The sequence below is a fragment of the Staurois parvus genome, unplaced genomic scaffold (assembly GCF_062004578.1).
Source record: "Staurois parvus isolate SC_StPar_1 unplaced genomic scaffold, SC_StPar_1.0 ptg000061l, whole genome shotgun sequence".
Classification (NCBI taxonomy): Eukaryota; Metazoa; Chordata; class Amphibia; order Anura; family Ranidae; genus Staurois; species Staurois parvus.
In genome coordinates, this window is record NW_028317857.1 from 3,648,794 (window position 1) to 3,667,075 (window position 18,282).

General features: G+C 38.9%; 1 protein-coding gene across 1 annotated transcript in view; it reads right to left on the reverse strand.

Moving 5' to 3' along the window:
• NRP1 (neuropilin 1) overlaps positions 1 to 18,282 on the reverse strand; it is a 234,722-nt gene that overhangs the window by 94,179 nt on the left and 122,261 nt on the right. Inside the window, exons 5-6 of the mRNA XM_089668696.1 lie at positions 13,473 to 13,628; positions 10,426 to 10,592 (exon numbers count right to left, since the gene is read on the reverse strand). Of these exons, the coding sequence (XP_089524822.1) occupies positions 10,426 to 10,592; positions 13,473 to 13,628 (323 nt within the window). The remainder of the gene's footprint in view (positions 1 to 10,425; positions 10,593 to 13,472; positions 13,629 to 18,282) is intronic.

Consider the following 18,282-nt stretch of genomic DNA (forward strand, 5'->3'; position numbering starts at 1 on the left):
TACATAAATAAAATAAAAAATATATTTATAAATGTCCGTAATTCATATATAAGTCCAAACACCAATATAAGTGATTAAAAAATCTCTTAAACAAGAAAAAACACTGTGTAGCAAAATCCACCACCGAATGAAATGGGTAAACTCACCAGAGCTATTTGCTGATCAAATTATAAATCAGCAAAAATAGCAATTGCTCTGGGAGCGATGATCTGTTGGAGTATCAAGGAGCAATAGACTGCAATCAGCCAAATCAGCACACATGAATCAGCCTTAACTGCAAGTGGTCATCATGCCTTCATAACTTTGGAAATGCTCGGGGTATCAAAGAAGAGTATCATGGTGCAGTATATTAAAACAAAGATAATTTTTACTGTAGCCTTAAATATGCACTCACAAGAAAGGTGTCCAACCGACACCAGCAATATCAGCAATATCAGTCTCAAAAAGCTAAAGCAGGGAGGAGCCTCGCTCACCGCGATCACAGCCGACAGTCTCGAGGAGCGTCCTGATGTCACATCCACTAAGCCCCGCCACTAAGCCCCACCCTACGTGTTTCGTCATCCGTCAAGGGCAAAGGAAAACATGAGAAAAATAGCCTACAGCTCCATCTGCTGACTAGAGAAAAGACTGCATAATAATCATATGTAATATTTCACATTTAATATTAAAACATTTTGTTAAGGTATAAAAAGCCAGCATCCAAGCTTGATATGATTTTTAAGCTTTTATTGCAGCATGTCAGATGAAAAGGCCACTAGGGCTTATTAGGCCAATCTTGGCGTTAACCTGTGGTCTAGCATCAATGTCCTTTTTATCTGCAATAAAAGCTTATAAATTGGATCACATTTGGATGCTGGCATTTTTGGACTTAGTATCGGCACTTAGAGAGAAGTTCCTGCTGCGCACCACCCATTGGTGTTCAGTCCTAATACTGCACTAATCAAGAGAGCTGATTTCTATCCTCCTATGCACATTTTTGTAGTCTGGACCAATGGAAAATAAAGAAAGAAAATAAATACAAGTTGCTATAAATTCACTTTAAGTTGAACTCCCAGCCTGTTATTACTGTGCCAGGAGTAGTTAGACACCTTCACAGTAGTAAAGAACCCTGCCTCACTCGAACACAATCAAAGAAAGAAATTTTGAGGTAGAGTTCCTTTTTAAGACATAGAATGAGTTACATGCATATATTTTAATCTCAGTGTTGAAAAACACAAGGAAAACAACCTACATCATAAACATGGTACATTTCTCATTAATTAGTGTAGTAGGCGCTTGCAAAAACATGTTATTTTTTCATTTTCATAGCGGAGCAGATTGTATTTCCCCCATCACGAGGGCCTGGGGTTTGTTTCATGTCTAGCTCCACTCTGTTATACAGCAATGAAATTTGGCCGTGGACGAAGATAGAGGAGCAGATGTTGACAGTGAAGAATCATTTCATAAATAAGAAACACACATCGCTCGATTCCAATTCATCCCACCGTTTCCCATGCACCGCTTTTTGACTCCATGAGTGAGTAATTGTTGCTGAATACCATGTTATTTGGCAAAGACGGATGACTTTTTTTTTCTCGTTTGCAGATCCGCCGCTGGAATATGTATATAGGGCTGGAAGATGCACTGATTGGCCATCCATTATTCATCACAGCGTTTTAAGCGGGACGGTGTTTACTGTTGTGCTATGATGCGGTTTCTCAAGTGTTTCATTGCGCACTCAAGCTCTTTCCGAAAGATATACAGCAGAGCGTCATTCCTGATTCCTCATCTCCCTAACTACTTGTTCAGCTGTCAATTTCGATGTAGACCAGCTTGGACATGTGTGTTAAAGTTTTATGCCTTAGTGTTATTAATAGTTGACTGGTAAAATGAAGTGAAATGCACTTCTATTAAGATATCATAAGTAGAGCAGGAGACTGAGGAAAACCAGGTAGTGGATACAGAATGGGGGGCCCGTGACCTTCTTTTCTGTTCTAGTTACAAGAATGCATGATTATGGTTATATTAATAGAATATCTGCCCAACTGTTCCATCTTTTTAAAGGAGAACTCCTTGTGACTAGAGAAACTGTTGAGGTATTTAAATACAGGGACAACTAAACCATTTATACAAACTTCTCCAGGACTTAGGGGCCCATTTAAAGATGTGGTGCTATTACAATTTCCAATTCATACCATTTGGGCTGGTATAATCTATGAAGGTATTGTAATGGTACTCCTTATAACTATCTATCTACCATTATAATATTTTATTATTACTATACAGGACTTATTTATACAGTGCCAACATTTTGTGCAGCAATTTACAATTTAAAGGGGGATAGTACAGGTACAATACAGCTGAAGACAAAAGGGTTAGGATGGCCCTGCCCATGAGAGCTTACTAACTGAAAGGAAGGGGAAGTGATGCAAAAGGTAATAACTGTAGTAAGATTCAGTTGTTAGCTAGTGGTGGGAAATGCTTCCCTGAAGAGTCAGACAGAGAAGAAGATAGACATACAGGTTGGGCTAGGGAGTTCCAGTGGGAGGGAGGGGCTCTGGAGAAGACCTGGATACAAGCATGAGAGGAGGTGATGAAGGTGCTGAAGAGCAGGAGGTATTGAAAGGAGGTCTTGGGAGGAGAGAAAAGGAAGGTTTTGTTGATTTTTTGAGATGAGCTTGGTGATGTAGCTGGGATCTATCTATCTATCTATCTATCTATCTATCTATCTATCTATCTATCTATCTATCCTATACATGGGGTATTAGTTGAATGGGGAACCTAAAAATTGCCCTTTGTGCCTTTGTTTGTCAATGACTAAACACAAACAATTCACTATTCCATGCAATAAAAGAGAGCCAATATGCGGTCCAATTAAGTCCTCTGTCACACAACAAAACCTCAGCACATATTGTGAGTATAGGGCGTCATGGCCCTGCCCCTTGAGAGGATGTCACACACAGCACCCTTCATTCAAAGTGTGCATCAGTAAGGACCTCTAGCGTGGAGAATAGGCGAAGAGGAAGAAGACCCAGCAGCATTACTTGCCCTGCCTCAAGGCTTCAAATACAGTACGTTTTACAACCAAAAAAGCATAAAATACTGTGAGTGGTGGCCACAGGGGAGAAAGGGAGTTGCTTTAGGGAGGGTAGACCATGGAGAGTAGGGCTGTAAAGTCATCAAAGGTGCTTGGCTTTTAAAGCTTGCTGTACACATTGTTCTTATACAAGCTGAAGGTCGTGTGAACAAAACAGTCCCAAATTGGGCTAGGAGGCAGCCCTGGTAAGATAAATATGTAGAAGCCAAAGAAGAAATAATATTTATTTATTTTCTTCTCTGCTGTACAGTGCTGGGACCTATATTTAGTTGATACATAAACATGTGGAGACCGTATATGGTTTTCTCCCTTCTTAAAGACAACTAGCGGAAGCTGTAACATTTTTATGTCAAGTGCCATTTCCTCCCTTTGGAAACTGTAGCAGTTCAGAGGTCAATCTGTTTGCCCATTAGCTGTGTCGGGAGAGTATAGATGATGAATGTTTGGGAGGGAACATCGACATTTGTGATGTTGAAAAGAATAGTTAGCCGACAGTAGGCACGCACAGAAGAATTGCATGTCATCCTATTTACAACAAACAGGGCTCTTGCGGATATTCCCTGCTGACTGAAGAGGAGTTTACAGGAAGTTCTGTCCCAGAATACACAACCACTTGTCTGGTGTTCCCACTAGAGCTGACCTTGTTATTCTGAGAAACTACAAATTCCTTCCCAAGCTCATAATACTTAATATCAACCAGTCATGATTTAGAGTGTGCAAGATTTAGAATTTTAACTCATAAATTATTATATGCATATTTATGCTTAGACCTTTATTTACCAATATTTATTTTGAACATTACTCTTGGCCTTCGAACTGTGCCCACAGACCGAATGTGGCAATTTGCTTGCCTTTATCTGGTTCTTGGGGCACAAGTGCTCCCATGGATTTGAAACTCTATGGCTCAATGGGGCACTATTCCTCCTCCTACTGACCACAGGCACAATGTAATATTTCTTACTCCCACTGTCCACCAACCCGAGGCATTTTTTACTCCCAGACATAGACAAAAGCACATTTTTAAGAGGGAAAGGTTTAGAGCTTCTGAAAGTGTTTTATTTCTGTTCACGTCCTTCTGGCCTGATGACAAACACACCATGTAATTTTCTACAGGTATCACAAGGCAGGAAGTGAGGGAATATCTCCCCAATGGGTTCATTGACAGAATAAAAAAATGTGAACACTTTCTCAATCAAAACTAAACAAAACTAAGTTTTAGCTGGAGGTAGACTATAATCTGTAAGGAATACACTTACTCACAGCCGACCTTGCGGTTGGGATCTGGTAATGAACTATAGAAACCTTATTAAATCTAAAGCCCAGCAAATTCTGTTTTCTGTTTTTGTAGTTATTTGGTTTCATGCATACGGATGCCAAAAATGCTGCGTTTAGATCTTTACAGCATTTTTTGTATATGAATGCAGCAGATGAAAATCCAATGTGTCCATTCATGTGGATGTTTTTAGTTTTGTTTACTAAAGCAGCATTTAGAGAGATAAAACTGAAATGCCCCACATTCAGGGAAGGGTACAGGCATACAGTATGTGCCTATTTAATCCTAGTGGCTTGAATAAATTAATATTAATTAATATTAATGACTTTACGCATGCACACTTCTAAATGCTTTACGCGAATAAACGTGTGGATTTTATTTGCCATTATAGAAGTGTTTATAGATGTGTCTGACAGCTTCTTGCATCAAGATCCAGTATGTGAATATTTAGTGATGCTCGTGTGCATGAGCCCCTACAGTTTTAGAATATATTTCTGATATGATAAATGTCTCATAATAAATTACCTTTTGGAAAATGTAACAAGTAAATAATGTCTGACCAGTGATATTTTCTGAATCCTTGCAATCTCATACTGAGTTGTGTTAGAAAAACTATTTTTTGTAAGTGCATCAATAATATATACTAGTCGCCAAAGTTCTGTTATCCTCTATGGCAGTTTTTTAAGATATTGTAGTAATAACGCCACAGCAGGGAACACCTAAATTAAAAATCTTAATTAAAATATCCTTTGCATTCTCTGTTTCATGGATATGATGTAATATGCAAATATTCCTCTCTGTAACTCTTGGCACATTGCCTCTCAGCATGAAGCGTGTTCTCGTGTTGAGCAAAAACTTCTTTGTGTACCATTCAGAGATTTCAGCATATTTTTAGAATTGGCTCTTCTTGATGAGCAATGATTAAAATATTTCACCGTTATAAAGCCTGCCAATAGTCTATAAAATGTGCCAATATTATAGATCGATTAACAAATGTGTATAATGTAATGGTTCACCAGACAGGAAAATAATTATTGACTGAGCATGGCCCTGGCAGGGTTAGATGAAAGAAAGCTATAAAAGTCACTCCTGGCCAGGACACTAATTGATTAGTGGTCTGCGAAAATTCACATTACAATCTTTAGGATCTTTCCAAGTTTTCAGAATGTCTATAATTCACCATGTGCCTATGTTACCCACCCAGAGGGAAAGATTTTCATTATGATGGATGAAAAAAATGAACACTTGAATTGTGAAGAAACTGGCATCCCAAAGGCAGAACTCTACCTTTTATCAAGACAGAGACAGACACTAATGAGTGTCAAGAACATAGTCTAGTATTTACACAGTCACCTAATTCAAACACCATGGAATGTATCTGGGGAAGGATGATTGGCCAAGAACATCATGGGACATGATTGCATGGTGTTTGTATTAGGATGACTGAATTACCCATGTGGCTATAAATGCTGGGGTATGTTCCCAACACTTGTTAGAAGCTGATTAGATTGGCATCAAAATGTTTTCAAAATTATAGAATATGTGCAGTAGAACTAACTACTGCAAATTAGACACACCTTTTGTTTTAAAGTGGAACTAAACCCTCCTATCCTTTATAGCCAAGGAAGCTGCCATCTTAGTCTCTGTTTGATCTGCAGCTGCCATGGTGCTGCACATGTGATCAGTTATGCCATGGTGCTGCACATGTGATCATTTGATGGCTTGATTGTTTGGTTGAGAGTACAACCAATGGAGACAGTTGTCATTCACAGCCTCGATTTTAGGAAGCAGTTAAATCAATGGGTTTAGTTTTGTTTTAAGAAGGCTCTACTGTTCTTAAAACCAATAACAAAAAACTGTTGATAGTCTTCTCTAAAGTAAGCAGCTATCTAAAGGTTAACCAATTTTAAAGCTCCGTCTTGATTACATAGTGCATAGCAGGACACTAATCCAGAAACACTCTTTATATCTCCAACATACTCCAACAGGCACATTTCTCTGCAGCAATTTGTACATTGGACTACTCCAACAAATCCATAATAAAGACATTAAAAGGCTAAAAAGAGACAGTAGCTCACCATGACCAAACTTTTCTGATTCCATAAAAAGAAGGCAAAAAACCCCTACAAAATGCCATTATGTTTTCACAGTATGGGAAAAATCTACGATGACCCTTGGTAGTTGGATACACGCGACATCTTGGTTCCCAAGAATACTTAAATGCAAGCTAGTTTTAAATATCAAACTCCAATACTACTACAGTATGTCCTCTTTCCCAGTTGGATTGAGTTCCCAAAATTATAAGGCAGCTCTGGACTCTCAAGTGACTTCCAATAAGTATGCAGGTATAAGGATAAAGGACTGTAAACCCTGCTACTCAGAAGTAATTTTCCTGCCAGAAAGCCTATGCTATGTTCTACCTGTATAGTAATTGTAACTATAAAAATATAATACAATTTATTGCCCGTTGCAGTTTGACTAATCAGAACTGACATTTTAACCCACATCTATTAAGCTGAGTAATTTCCTGTGTAACACATTATGGCAGTAAAAGGCACCTTAGTACAATGACAAGGATGCAAAGGCATCATCCTACACTGGCTTCAATCCAGTCCTCTAATGAATCTGTCCTTTATTAGGCTTTCTTATACCTTACAGAATGGCCCCAAAAGGACCACAAAACGTAAAATACAATCTGTTCTAATAAGACTATGCAGGTAACATTTCAATTATACTGTATATGTAATGTTTAATGGGTTCACTGGATATGCATTCATGATAGTTAATATTATTTTGTAGATTTTGAGGGCTGGTATAAGAGAAGAGGACAAATACATTACCAGGTCTAAGTTACTGAGTGACCTGATCAGAGGTCATGGTCATAAACATATTCCAAAAGTTTATATTTAACATTGCAGTCCAGTAATTTTAATAAGTTAAGTCAAAACTCCAGACAACAAATTAATGAATCAGTGAACTCCTAAAAGTAAATTGGAAGTATTACCACTGTGAAAACGTAATTGATAACTTAATTCAGTTTCCTCTAAAATGAACCTGTGCCCCATAATCAGCATTGCAGTAGTAGGTTGCAGTATGAGCTCTACAACAAGCCCTTGACCTCTGTATCTGTATACACTGTGAAGTAATTCATCTTCAAAGTTAACAGAAGTACCAAACCAATTCAAACTGCTTCCCCCTCCCAGAGCCTGTGCTCTGTGTTTCCTTTAAATGTTAAAGACTGGAAGGCTGCCTAGTTATTTCTAGTAGGAAGGAAAGTGTGAGCTGTGAAGCTGAGAGAACAACAGTTTGGTAAAGCTGAACTGTAGGGAAAGTAAAAATCCTTCCTTGCAATGGGGTTACCCCCGCACTGCAAGGGATAAGGGAATGTTCATTTACATCTAGTGAACTTGCTAACGCAGTTTTCTTACCCGATCCTCCACTTCTGCAGGCTCCACTGCACTGCAAGTTTGGTCCCCGCAATCTGATCTCCCCTATGCTGTGGTGGGTGGATTCCCCTGACATCAAAATCAATGCAGGGCCTAATGCACTAGACATGAGGACACAAAGGAAAAGTCCACTACCAGAGTATGGTGGAGCGTCATCTACCGAGTAGATGCAGGATCAAGTAAGTAAAACTCTTTTTTTCTCCCCCACTAAATGCAAACAAGCATGTAATCTTTGCAATTCAGGAGCATCCCCACTGCAAGTTAGAATTTTCACTTTTCCTGGAGTTGGACTTTAAAAATATGAAAATACTTGATTGTCCACAGCCTGAACACAGGTTCACCTTAACACCAAACCTTTCATAACTATGGCAGAATTAGGAAGAATTCACTGTTGGGGAATACATTTAATGGGCCATTGCCTGACTCAGCCCACCAGGCTCTATCTATAACTAAAAAAATTGTGGAAAGACAATCCCTTTAAAGTGGAACTTCACCCAAAAGGAGAACTTCCACTCATTCCCCCCCCCAGTCCCCTTTTACCTTTTGCCACATATATTTATGGGGGTTTTGCAGTTCTCCTCCCCCCATTCCTGCCTGCATTCTTCCGAGACATGTCACAAGTCCCAAAAGGCTTCAGGGCCATTCACTCCCACATGCACATTGGGCAGCTGGCTGTGAAGTCGCAAAGAGTCACAGCAGGTTGCTCACAGTAAAGATGTAGGAGCCGGGGACCAAAGACCGGTGAAGAAACTGGCTCAGGTGAGCACAGCGCTGTATCCATGGGCTGAGTATCTGTTTATTAATAGTCAGCAGGTACAGTTTCTGAATAGAATAGAACTTCAGAATAGACTGAAGAACCGTTTTAAGATCCCACAATACATCATTCTGCTAACTGGCCAACCTTATAGAATTCTTTGTTTCAGTAAAATGAGCAGATTTCAACATACATACATTTACTGTTTTTTCGAATGGCAGACACATACTCCCATAGCACAGTATATGGTTTTCTTAACAGAAAAAGGATATTGACATGAATATATAAAATTTCCTCTCTACAGTAGTCCACTACAATGGGATTGTCAAGGGATGTTTACAACCCTGAGTCTGGCTATATTTACTTTCTCCCCTGCTGTGAGCTTTACTATTTTTAGCACTGGACTTCCTAATACATAAAGGAGAACTAAGGTCAGTAAGAGAAAAAAATTTTTTCCAAAGGATATTATACATGAAATTGGGTGCGTAGGAATAAAAATGTTTTGTGACATTTCTTGTAGACCTTTCCTGTACCTCACATTTCAGTTGTACAACATGAAAGTTAACTCACACGCCGAAGGTTGGATTTAGAACTTTGCTATGCAATACTGCACATACATTAACGTGAGTTATGTTGCGTGCTAAAATAGGCTTCTGTAAGGCAACCAATTCAAAATGATACAACATAACAGAGGTTAAATGCACTTGCAGCTTTTTTTTTCTCAGCACAGTCAGAGGTTCCTTAAAATGCAGGTTTCTTGTGGTGCATTGGGATGTCTACTGGGGAAGAGGGGGCCTATGTGGAATGAATGACACTGCAACACACCACACTGTGCACGTTTCCATCCATTGTTTTAATTCAAAGATGCAAACCCCAAATGAATTTCAGCCTAATCAGAGTATAGCCTGTGAAGATCAGGACTGAATCAGATAATGTCTTCCTATGGGTTGATAATGTGCACTTACAACCTGTGTGATGAATGCCTTAGATTTAGTAAATGGGTCCTTGTGAACACAGGGACAGGCAGTTATTTTTATAAATCTGCCTGGATAAAAGGTATGGATGGCCAGTCCAAGTTAAAGTGTCTTGCTTAAATACATTCAGTGATTTCGTAATCTACATTTAAGAGCTTGGTCCACTAAATAGTGATTTTACAGTTGACCGTTAATACAGATTGGCTAAGTTAGCCCCTTGGCTGCTCCAACAGTGAGATGTTCCTGGCGCAATGCCCAATCCTGTTCTTGTTCACCTGGTTGTTTATGTGTTCCAATTCTTCTTGTTACATTCTTCATCATATAAAGTAAGAATAATTTATCCAGCAGGTGTCCAGATACAGAAACTCAAGCACAGATATTCCATCAATAGAGTATCCAAAATAAATAATAAACTGTCAGGTGGTTTATCTCACCAGCATCTACCAAAAAACTGAAATTTCACTTTTAGATGCTCACTCAATAAACCACCACATGTACACAGCGGAGCCACACACTGATAATGTTACCCAGTAAGTCATTATTTGGCCAAAAGCTAGTTTCTCAAACAGTCCCAGCCTGTCAGCCATGTCCCTCTTTAGGAAGCTGGCTTTTGGTCAAATAAATACTTACATGGTATCTTTACCATTGTGTGTCTCCGGTGTGCACTAGGGGTAGTTTTATCAAGTGAGGATTTATTCTTTTGGGACAAGCACCTGACTTCCTTACAGCTTGACATATCAGTAACTGGACTTGGATTATCGCTAACCTTGAAGATTTCATCAGATTTGGGTGGACTGACTCTTTAATCTGACAAGAGTTTGTAAAATTTATATATAGTATGTCTTCAATTAAAGTAACAGGTTCACACTTTACAATTGGCCATTGTTAGAGTTGCTACATACCTGTATCCACTCTTTAACATTGTCTTCACCAGGTGTCCAACCATTCTCAACATAGTTCAATCGAGATCTTTCTGCAGACCAGTTGGTGCTGTACTGTGAGGATACGGTGATTTGATCTGATGTGATCTCTCCAGATTCCATTCCAAGAGGTTCTTTACACTCAAAATCTAAATACAAAAAAAAACAAAACAAATAACTAGCTTCTTTTTATACTACGACCTACAACAGGTGAATGGCCTGCTATGCCTAAACCAATGCCCTTGTTTTCACAGTATTTGTGATAGAACTCTTTTCGCTTAAAATATGTATATCAATGAATAATGAACTTCTATTAATTGCTCCCTTCCAGTCTGTTTAATATACCATTGGATGCATTCTGTTGTATCTGTTTGCATTGTATATGTGCAAAAAAAAATCCATAGCTGTCCTGTGTCCCCTGCACACTTTCTGTGTCATCTCTAACAGCCCTACGAGTTTTTATGTTGTACAAAAGAATAATTAGCCTTTATGTTGTAGAGATCTGAGAGGGGAGTGGTTGAGTAGTTTAGCCAAAGACAACGGGGAGGACTGACACACTCAGGCCACAAAACTGCTGTGTGTTGTCAGTTCACAATAGGGGTTTAAGAGGTGAGCAGGGGTGGACTGACAACTCATGGGGCTCCTTGAGCAATAGGGGATCTTGGGGCCCCTGTGTTTTTGCCCAAACTCAAAAAAGCCTATGAAAAAGGTACCAGGGGCATCTAATGGGGCCCCCTACTGACCCCGGGCCCTCGGACAGTGCCCGAGTTTCCAAATGGTCAGTCCGCCCCTGGAGGTGAGTGCATTTCTGGCAGACAAATGAGTAATTTTCTGTACTTGTAGGGTCTTTAAATTAGTAAAACATGTGGAAATGTGCTTGTGTTGAAGAGATATATTGTATATAATTTTTTTTAAATTTTGTCTTGACATATACTTTAAAATTATATTAACATCACCTGTTGTTTAAATAGATCTTCAAGACAAGTATTAACTTTTTTGTGGATTTTAGGACTGTCAAGCATGACACCCTCTTCCTGCCACTGGCTTTAAATAATATATGATGTTGTTGTACAGGCAATTGGGGTTACATTTGAATGCTTTGAAGTTTCACTGGCTTGGTATTATACATATTATGGATTCTAACCCAGCCTACTACGAGAAGGTCAGAACATTGCTCTTTCCTGACAATGGAACGGAACTGCAAATGGATGCATAATCTGTTCCAGTTGTTCTTCACCAAGCATTCCTAAGGACCGAAAACATTTGTGACTGTATTATTACTGTATTACTATTATACAAGATTTAAATAGCGCCAACAGTTTACCAGCACTTTACAATATAATTCTCTCTTCTAAGAAGAACCAATTACTGTATGAATGGTATTCTTAGTAGAAGTGCCTATTACTTTATGTAGGTGGGAAGAGAAAACAATAAGCCCAGGGCTAAACAAAGTATATGCTTGTTTAATGGCTGTACCCAAATACCACCACCTGTATAGATCTTTAGCGATTTCATTTAAATATATACGTTTTGTGGGTAGTTCCTCTGTAAAAAAAGAACAGCAGACAATGTAGCACTTCCCCACTTTTCCTAGGCCAGGAAAGAGATAAACAGATTGGGGTGCTTGGCCATAGCCCACAACCTGTGGACTTCTAGGTCTCTAACCCTACCTATTCAAATGTTTTCATAGAACAAAACTATTTTTTATAATATCTTTAGATGTATATGAAATGGTAACACTATGGTTGGAATCTGACTGTTTGAGATGTACACCAATTCAATTGCAGAGAGAAAATAAAATGGGTGCATTTTTCTAGGGCTGCTGAGATCCCTATGACTCCTCTCAGCCCCTCTCCTTATTTTTAGGTTCTAATCCTGGGCTTGCTCACATGTCTAGATGTGGCAGCCAGGGCAAAAACGGTTAACAAATGTAAAAAGTAAAAGTACATCCTGCCCTGTAGTCCTACGTTAAAACCTACAGGTTTCTTGGTGGTAAATGCAGCCTAGTTAGCTATATCTATATACAGTTTGATGACTGATTGATTTTACTATTTTATTTTTTTATTGTGTTTTATGCTGGACAGTAACAAAACCAAAATAAGAAGCTTGAAATATTTTGAACTCCCATTTCTTCTTCTTCCTTTTATAAGCCCCATAGGATGTGTAGGTTGTTGTCATCATACATTTGTTTGATATATATATATGTTATGCTATAACTTATATTGTATATGTTTGGATGATGTAATAATGTGTTGATTTTAAAATTTATCAGCTGCTATAAAAGTTGAAAAATTAAGTGGATCCTAAGGAAGCTTGTGCTGGGTGAAACATGTCAATCCACCTGCTCTTCATTTTCATGGTCATTCAGTTGTATTGTGTTTATTCCACATTTGTAGCTGCTGACAAATATTTTTAAAGGATATTTTTTATTACCTGTAAAAAAATGTGTTTTTATGGATGTTTTTCTCTTTTTTTCTGTGTTTTCTCAAATGGGCGCATTAAAATCACCACTTCCCACATTATCCTGTGTATGTTTATGCTCTATTGCTTATTTGTTTTAATTGGGAATCGGATTGTGCCATGAATTGAGTTGGACAACCCACTCCCCCCCCTCACCTAATCCTTGAGAAGTTTGATTTAGTGTTAAGAACCTTGCAATGGAAAGCTAAGGCTGGAAACTGGAGCATTACCAAGCTGTTTAAACACATCTGCAAGTCAATAAGAGATGACAACCCAAAAAAATGGAAGAGTGTTCATAAAAGTGGAGCTCACACCATAACAACCAATCAGCTTTTATATTTATATCTCTGTGAAAATTAAACAGGCTATCTGATTGATCACTATGAACAAGTTCTACACAGTCCTCCAGTTTGTATAAATATGTGTTCAATCGAAAAAGGAAAAAAAATTACATGTTATACAGGAACAGTATTCTATTCTAGAGAAGATCTAATTTATTTAGAAGTTTCTGAATGTTTTATGTGGCTGGAGGGGTATGAGAATACATAACAATCTCCATAGTTACCAACCTTCCTCGGCATTGCTCTGTAACACAGTGTAGTTAGCAGAAAATCCTTCTTTGGCTATAGCATTGTCCGTGTGAAAAATCATTGTTAGGATTCCGGTGGAGGAACGAATACGTCCTGGCGTGTTCTGTCCACAGTAACGTCCAATGTAAGGCCCCACTGTAAAAATAAAGGAAATAAAAGCAGCTTAATAAAGATGGAAATGCTAGTCGGTCATTAAAAATCATTAAGAATAGGAATTTTAAAATATTTTAAGGAAAGAAGGATTAAGGAATAATTCCAGACCACAGTTGAAAGCAATACCTAAACAATTTATGTTATGAAATAACCATGTCTGAAATCAGACAGTTCACTCAATTTACCTTACAACCTGAGTTGCATATAATCCCTACAGTTGAATTTTCGCAGACCAGAAAAGGGTCTGTTTACTCTATTTTTCTGTTTCCTGCATCAACAATCAAATTTAAACTCATGTTTGAATCTGAAAAACTAAAATGTAGAGTTAGGCTCTAAATAGACACTCACACATTTGTCTGTCTGGCTGTCATTCCTCTGCCTATATATTCATCAGGAAAACTGATGCAAAACACAATAACCATTGTGCCCAACTAAAGCTTTTACTTTATAACTTGAAGGATTCTAGCTAGAATTGACTGGATGCAGATGTATTTGCAGAACGTCTACAATGATGAACAACCTGCTACAAGCTTTCCGTGTTCATGATTCAGTTATGAATAGCTCAGTAACAGGTAGTTTCGCTAGTATGTACTCAGCAATGCGGAAATTGCCTATCCACAGCCTAACTAGTGTCTTGACCCAGGCACCACTTTTGTTCCACTACAGGCAGGACCTCAACTTTTTGGCCACTTTATATTTTTATTTACACTACATTAACTTAAAATATTAAGTCAGCATTGAACAGTAAGGGAGGCATTAGGAGAAATGACTGGGGGTACTCCATGTTTGAGTTATGCAACTGTAGGTCATTCACTGGGCAGCATCTTCAGCAAATTCTTCAGTAAAATCTAGCCATGCTCTAGTACGGGTGTCGGCAACCCGCGGCTCCAGAGCCGCATGCGGCTCTTTTTCACCTTTGCTGCGGCTCCGGAGCACACTGCCCACCAGGTGACAGGCAATAGGGTTGCTGTAGCTCAGTGGTCGGCAAGCCGCGGGTCTTTACACATTTTAATGCGGCTCTTCTGTGTGCCGGGCGCCCGCTCACCTCCCTCCTCTCGGGCGGCCACCCCAAAAGTCAGGACTCTGCAGCTAGCCCAGCAATGGGCAAACTACAGCCCGGCGGACCTTTTAATCCGGCCCGCGGAGCGTGGCAAACATTGGCTGTCAGGATGTAGGCGGGGCAGCGTGACGAACTCCTCTCCTCTCACAGTCCGCCCTGAAGACCGGAACGGCGCGGGAACACGGCGAGAGGAACGCGCGGAGCAAAGGTAAGTGAATTGACACAATATGGGGAATGAATTACTATAGGGGGGATGAATTACTATATGGGGGATGAATTACTATGGGGGATGAATTACTATATGGGGGATGAATTACTATGGGGGATGAATTACTATATGGGGGATGAATTACTATGGGGGATGAATTACTATGTGGGGGATGAATTACTATGGGGGATGAATTACTATATGGGGGATGAATTGCTATGGGGGATGAATTACTATATGGGGGATGTATTTTCAGTTTTAAAAATGTGGCTCTCAAAATAAATTTCAATCGTGGTTTTGGCGAGATTTGGCTCAGTTGAAAAAAAAGGTTGCCCACCAGGCTATGATTGTGATTATGACGATACACTGTGGCCCTGATTAACCCTTTGCTTACTGGGCCCTTAAACCCCCTTCATGACCAGAGCGCTTTTTGCAATATATGCAGTGTCGGATTTGTTTTAAATGTTGCAATGGTTTTGCGGCTCCCAGTCTTTTTTTCCCTTCGGAAACGGGTCCAAGTGGCTCTTTATGTCTTAAAGGTTGCAGACCCCTGCTCTAGTAGATTCAAACAAATGTTTGTACAAACATTCTCAATACATTTGCTGAACTGACGAACGTCATTCAAATGTACTTCAAAATTTTGTTAGTTTTTAAAGTTTGTTTTTGAAACGAATGAACTTTGCTTAATGAAAACCATATTCACTCTTAGAAATTCATTCATTTGAGAAAGAAAATTTCTTTCTTGCTCCTTTGAATTTTCTCGCCAATGCCATCGAAAAAAAAAACATGGTTTTGACCCCACTAACGATTAGAAAACTGACCAAACGTTCATAAAACAAAACAAGTTTGAAAAAGTTTTTTCAGAGCTGCTGTAAGCCACATAATCTCCTGCTAGGCCTGAGTCATGTGACCTGGAATTGAAGCACTAAGCCAGAATTTTTTGTGGACTTTACCCCTAATGTGTTCCCAGTTGTTTAGAAGAAGAAGGAACCTTCCAAAAGCTAGACTGCAATTTCTTCAATGGAAAGAATTTCTTTTCCACTGAAAGAAAAACATTCTGGTGCCACCATAAAAATAGGCTGGAGACCACTTAAACAATAAAGAGCAGCCATTGAACTCAGGTGCCTACTTTGACATATAAACAAGTCCAGCATTGAAAATGGAACAAGAAGGACACTGTTTATCTGGAAGCTGTGATTGAAGAGTCTGTTCATGACTCTGTCTAATAATTCTAAAGGACTTATTTGGGACGTCTACATTTAGATTGTCTGGATTTTGCCCCCTGGACATCTCAGATCTTTGCTTTCTGTCTCTGTGAACACTGTACATTCAGAAACTGATGGGCCAACACAATACAAAGAAGTATTGAATTTGTTCGTACAGGGATTCCTAGACAAGCTAATGCAATATCGATCGTCAGAACATGGAATAAGGCAGAAAGTATTAATCACGCTTACATATAAGAGAAACATCAATTTCTTTCACTATATTTTAATTCATCCAGCAAGCCTGTAATTATCGCTTATAATAGCACAAGTTTCCTACTGTCAAAAAGGAGCGTTTAGGCTGAATTTCTCTAATGGATCTATTATTACATATTTACTAGCAACAAAATATTTCCTAATTTTGTTAGACCTATTAAATCTATGAACTGTGGCAAATCATCCTCGCGAATCTATTATTAACGCTTATAATTAACAACCGCTGCCCGAATGTCTAGTCAACAGTGGATGAGAGGAAGTAATTATACTTGGCTTATCTCTTGGTAGCTAATTATATGCATATATTTATACGACCTATCTCTTTCCTGTCTATCAAGGGCCTCTGTGGAGAAAGCCTGTATATTGTCAAGTCAGGGAAAAAACAAAACTACAGACATGAATTAATTACTGATCAATATAGATGTACAAATGGAGAATCTATTTGCATGACGGTCTGTCCGCAGATTAAGCAATACAAAAGACAGGTTGATGTAGTCAATATTTATGCCCATAACCAATCTTATTAAGCTCATTGAAAGTCTAGAACCGTTTCACAAAGGTTCTTGCTTCCAACTAGGTAGCCTAACCAATGTCTGAGGGAATCTAATTTTGGTCACGCGGTAGCCACATTTACTGTCTGGCCTAAACACTGAGCTCCATATTAGCTGCAAAACTAATTGGCCATAACACACTAATGCTCTGTTTATGAATTCATTCTTCACTAAGCAGCTTAGGTGCTGCTTTAGGGAATGAGTTGGTAGCTGTACAGGTGCCCAGACTGCTGATTGGCTTAAATAATAACCTAAAAGTTAGTTTTGAAAGAATGTTATGGTATTGGATAAGATGGTATTATACTCCTCCTAAACTTATTTCCTTCTAGGCAGTATAGGTTCGACTACAATAGTGTACAAATATGATCCAAAAAAGGTGCAAAGCTTCAACATGAAATTCCATTCCTGTTCAGATATTTGCCATCCACTGAATCTCTTAGCTGCTGCCTCAGGGAAACAGTTTTTGCCAAATGTTCTTGGCCTGAGTACTACGTTCCATGCTGAGTAGGAACTCATATGCTACTTTAGTATAAGATTAGACAATGTTACACATCACTTTACCATTTGCACCACCTTTGGCTCCTCATTATACATATCTGTGAGCAGAATGCACAACAGTATTGGCCTTCTTCTAGTTACCTTTACCAAAATGCCATAAAAGTGCCCATGCATGTTACAAGTCTATCTTTTTTTCATCTACCTCTTACCAAAGTCAACTGGTTAACCTTAAGCTGACCATTCGCTAGTAAAGTTTTGTTCACAATTCTTCATTTTAAGACTGTACATCTGATTTTGTAATTGTTAGTGGGTTAATTTTTGACCGCAGTGATGAGAAAATTCAAAGGAGTGGGACATACATTTTTTCTCGAACAAACAAGTGTATGTAGATTTTGTGCGGGAAAGTACATTCAATCCAAAATTGAATGGTAAACTCAAACTAAATTTTGAAGCACTTTTGAACAACCTTTGTCAACCAATGTACTGAGAATGTGCGCATGAATATTCGTACAAATTTTTGTACAAATGTTCATCGGAAAATCTATTACTGTATGACCAGCATTAGTATCACACTACCAAGATCAGATGTCACACAAGGCAAGTGAAAGAATATGTTACGTCAACATTTCTTACTCCTGATATGTGCCTGCTGTACCATGTACTTGTATGAAAAAGTATCCTGTTCTCTTTGTATTACTTCCTTTGTGTGAAATCCCTGGAGCTCCTGCCAGTCTCTCTTAAAAATTGATCACACTAGGCAGGGTAGCACAGCATGGTCAGAATTCTAGCTGTGCTGGGAACTCAGTCTGCTCTCCTCCAATGATCAGACTTGTGCTGA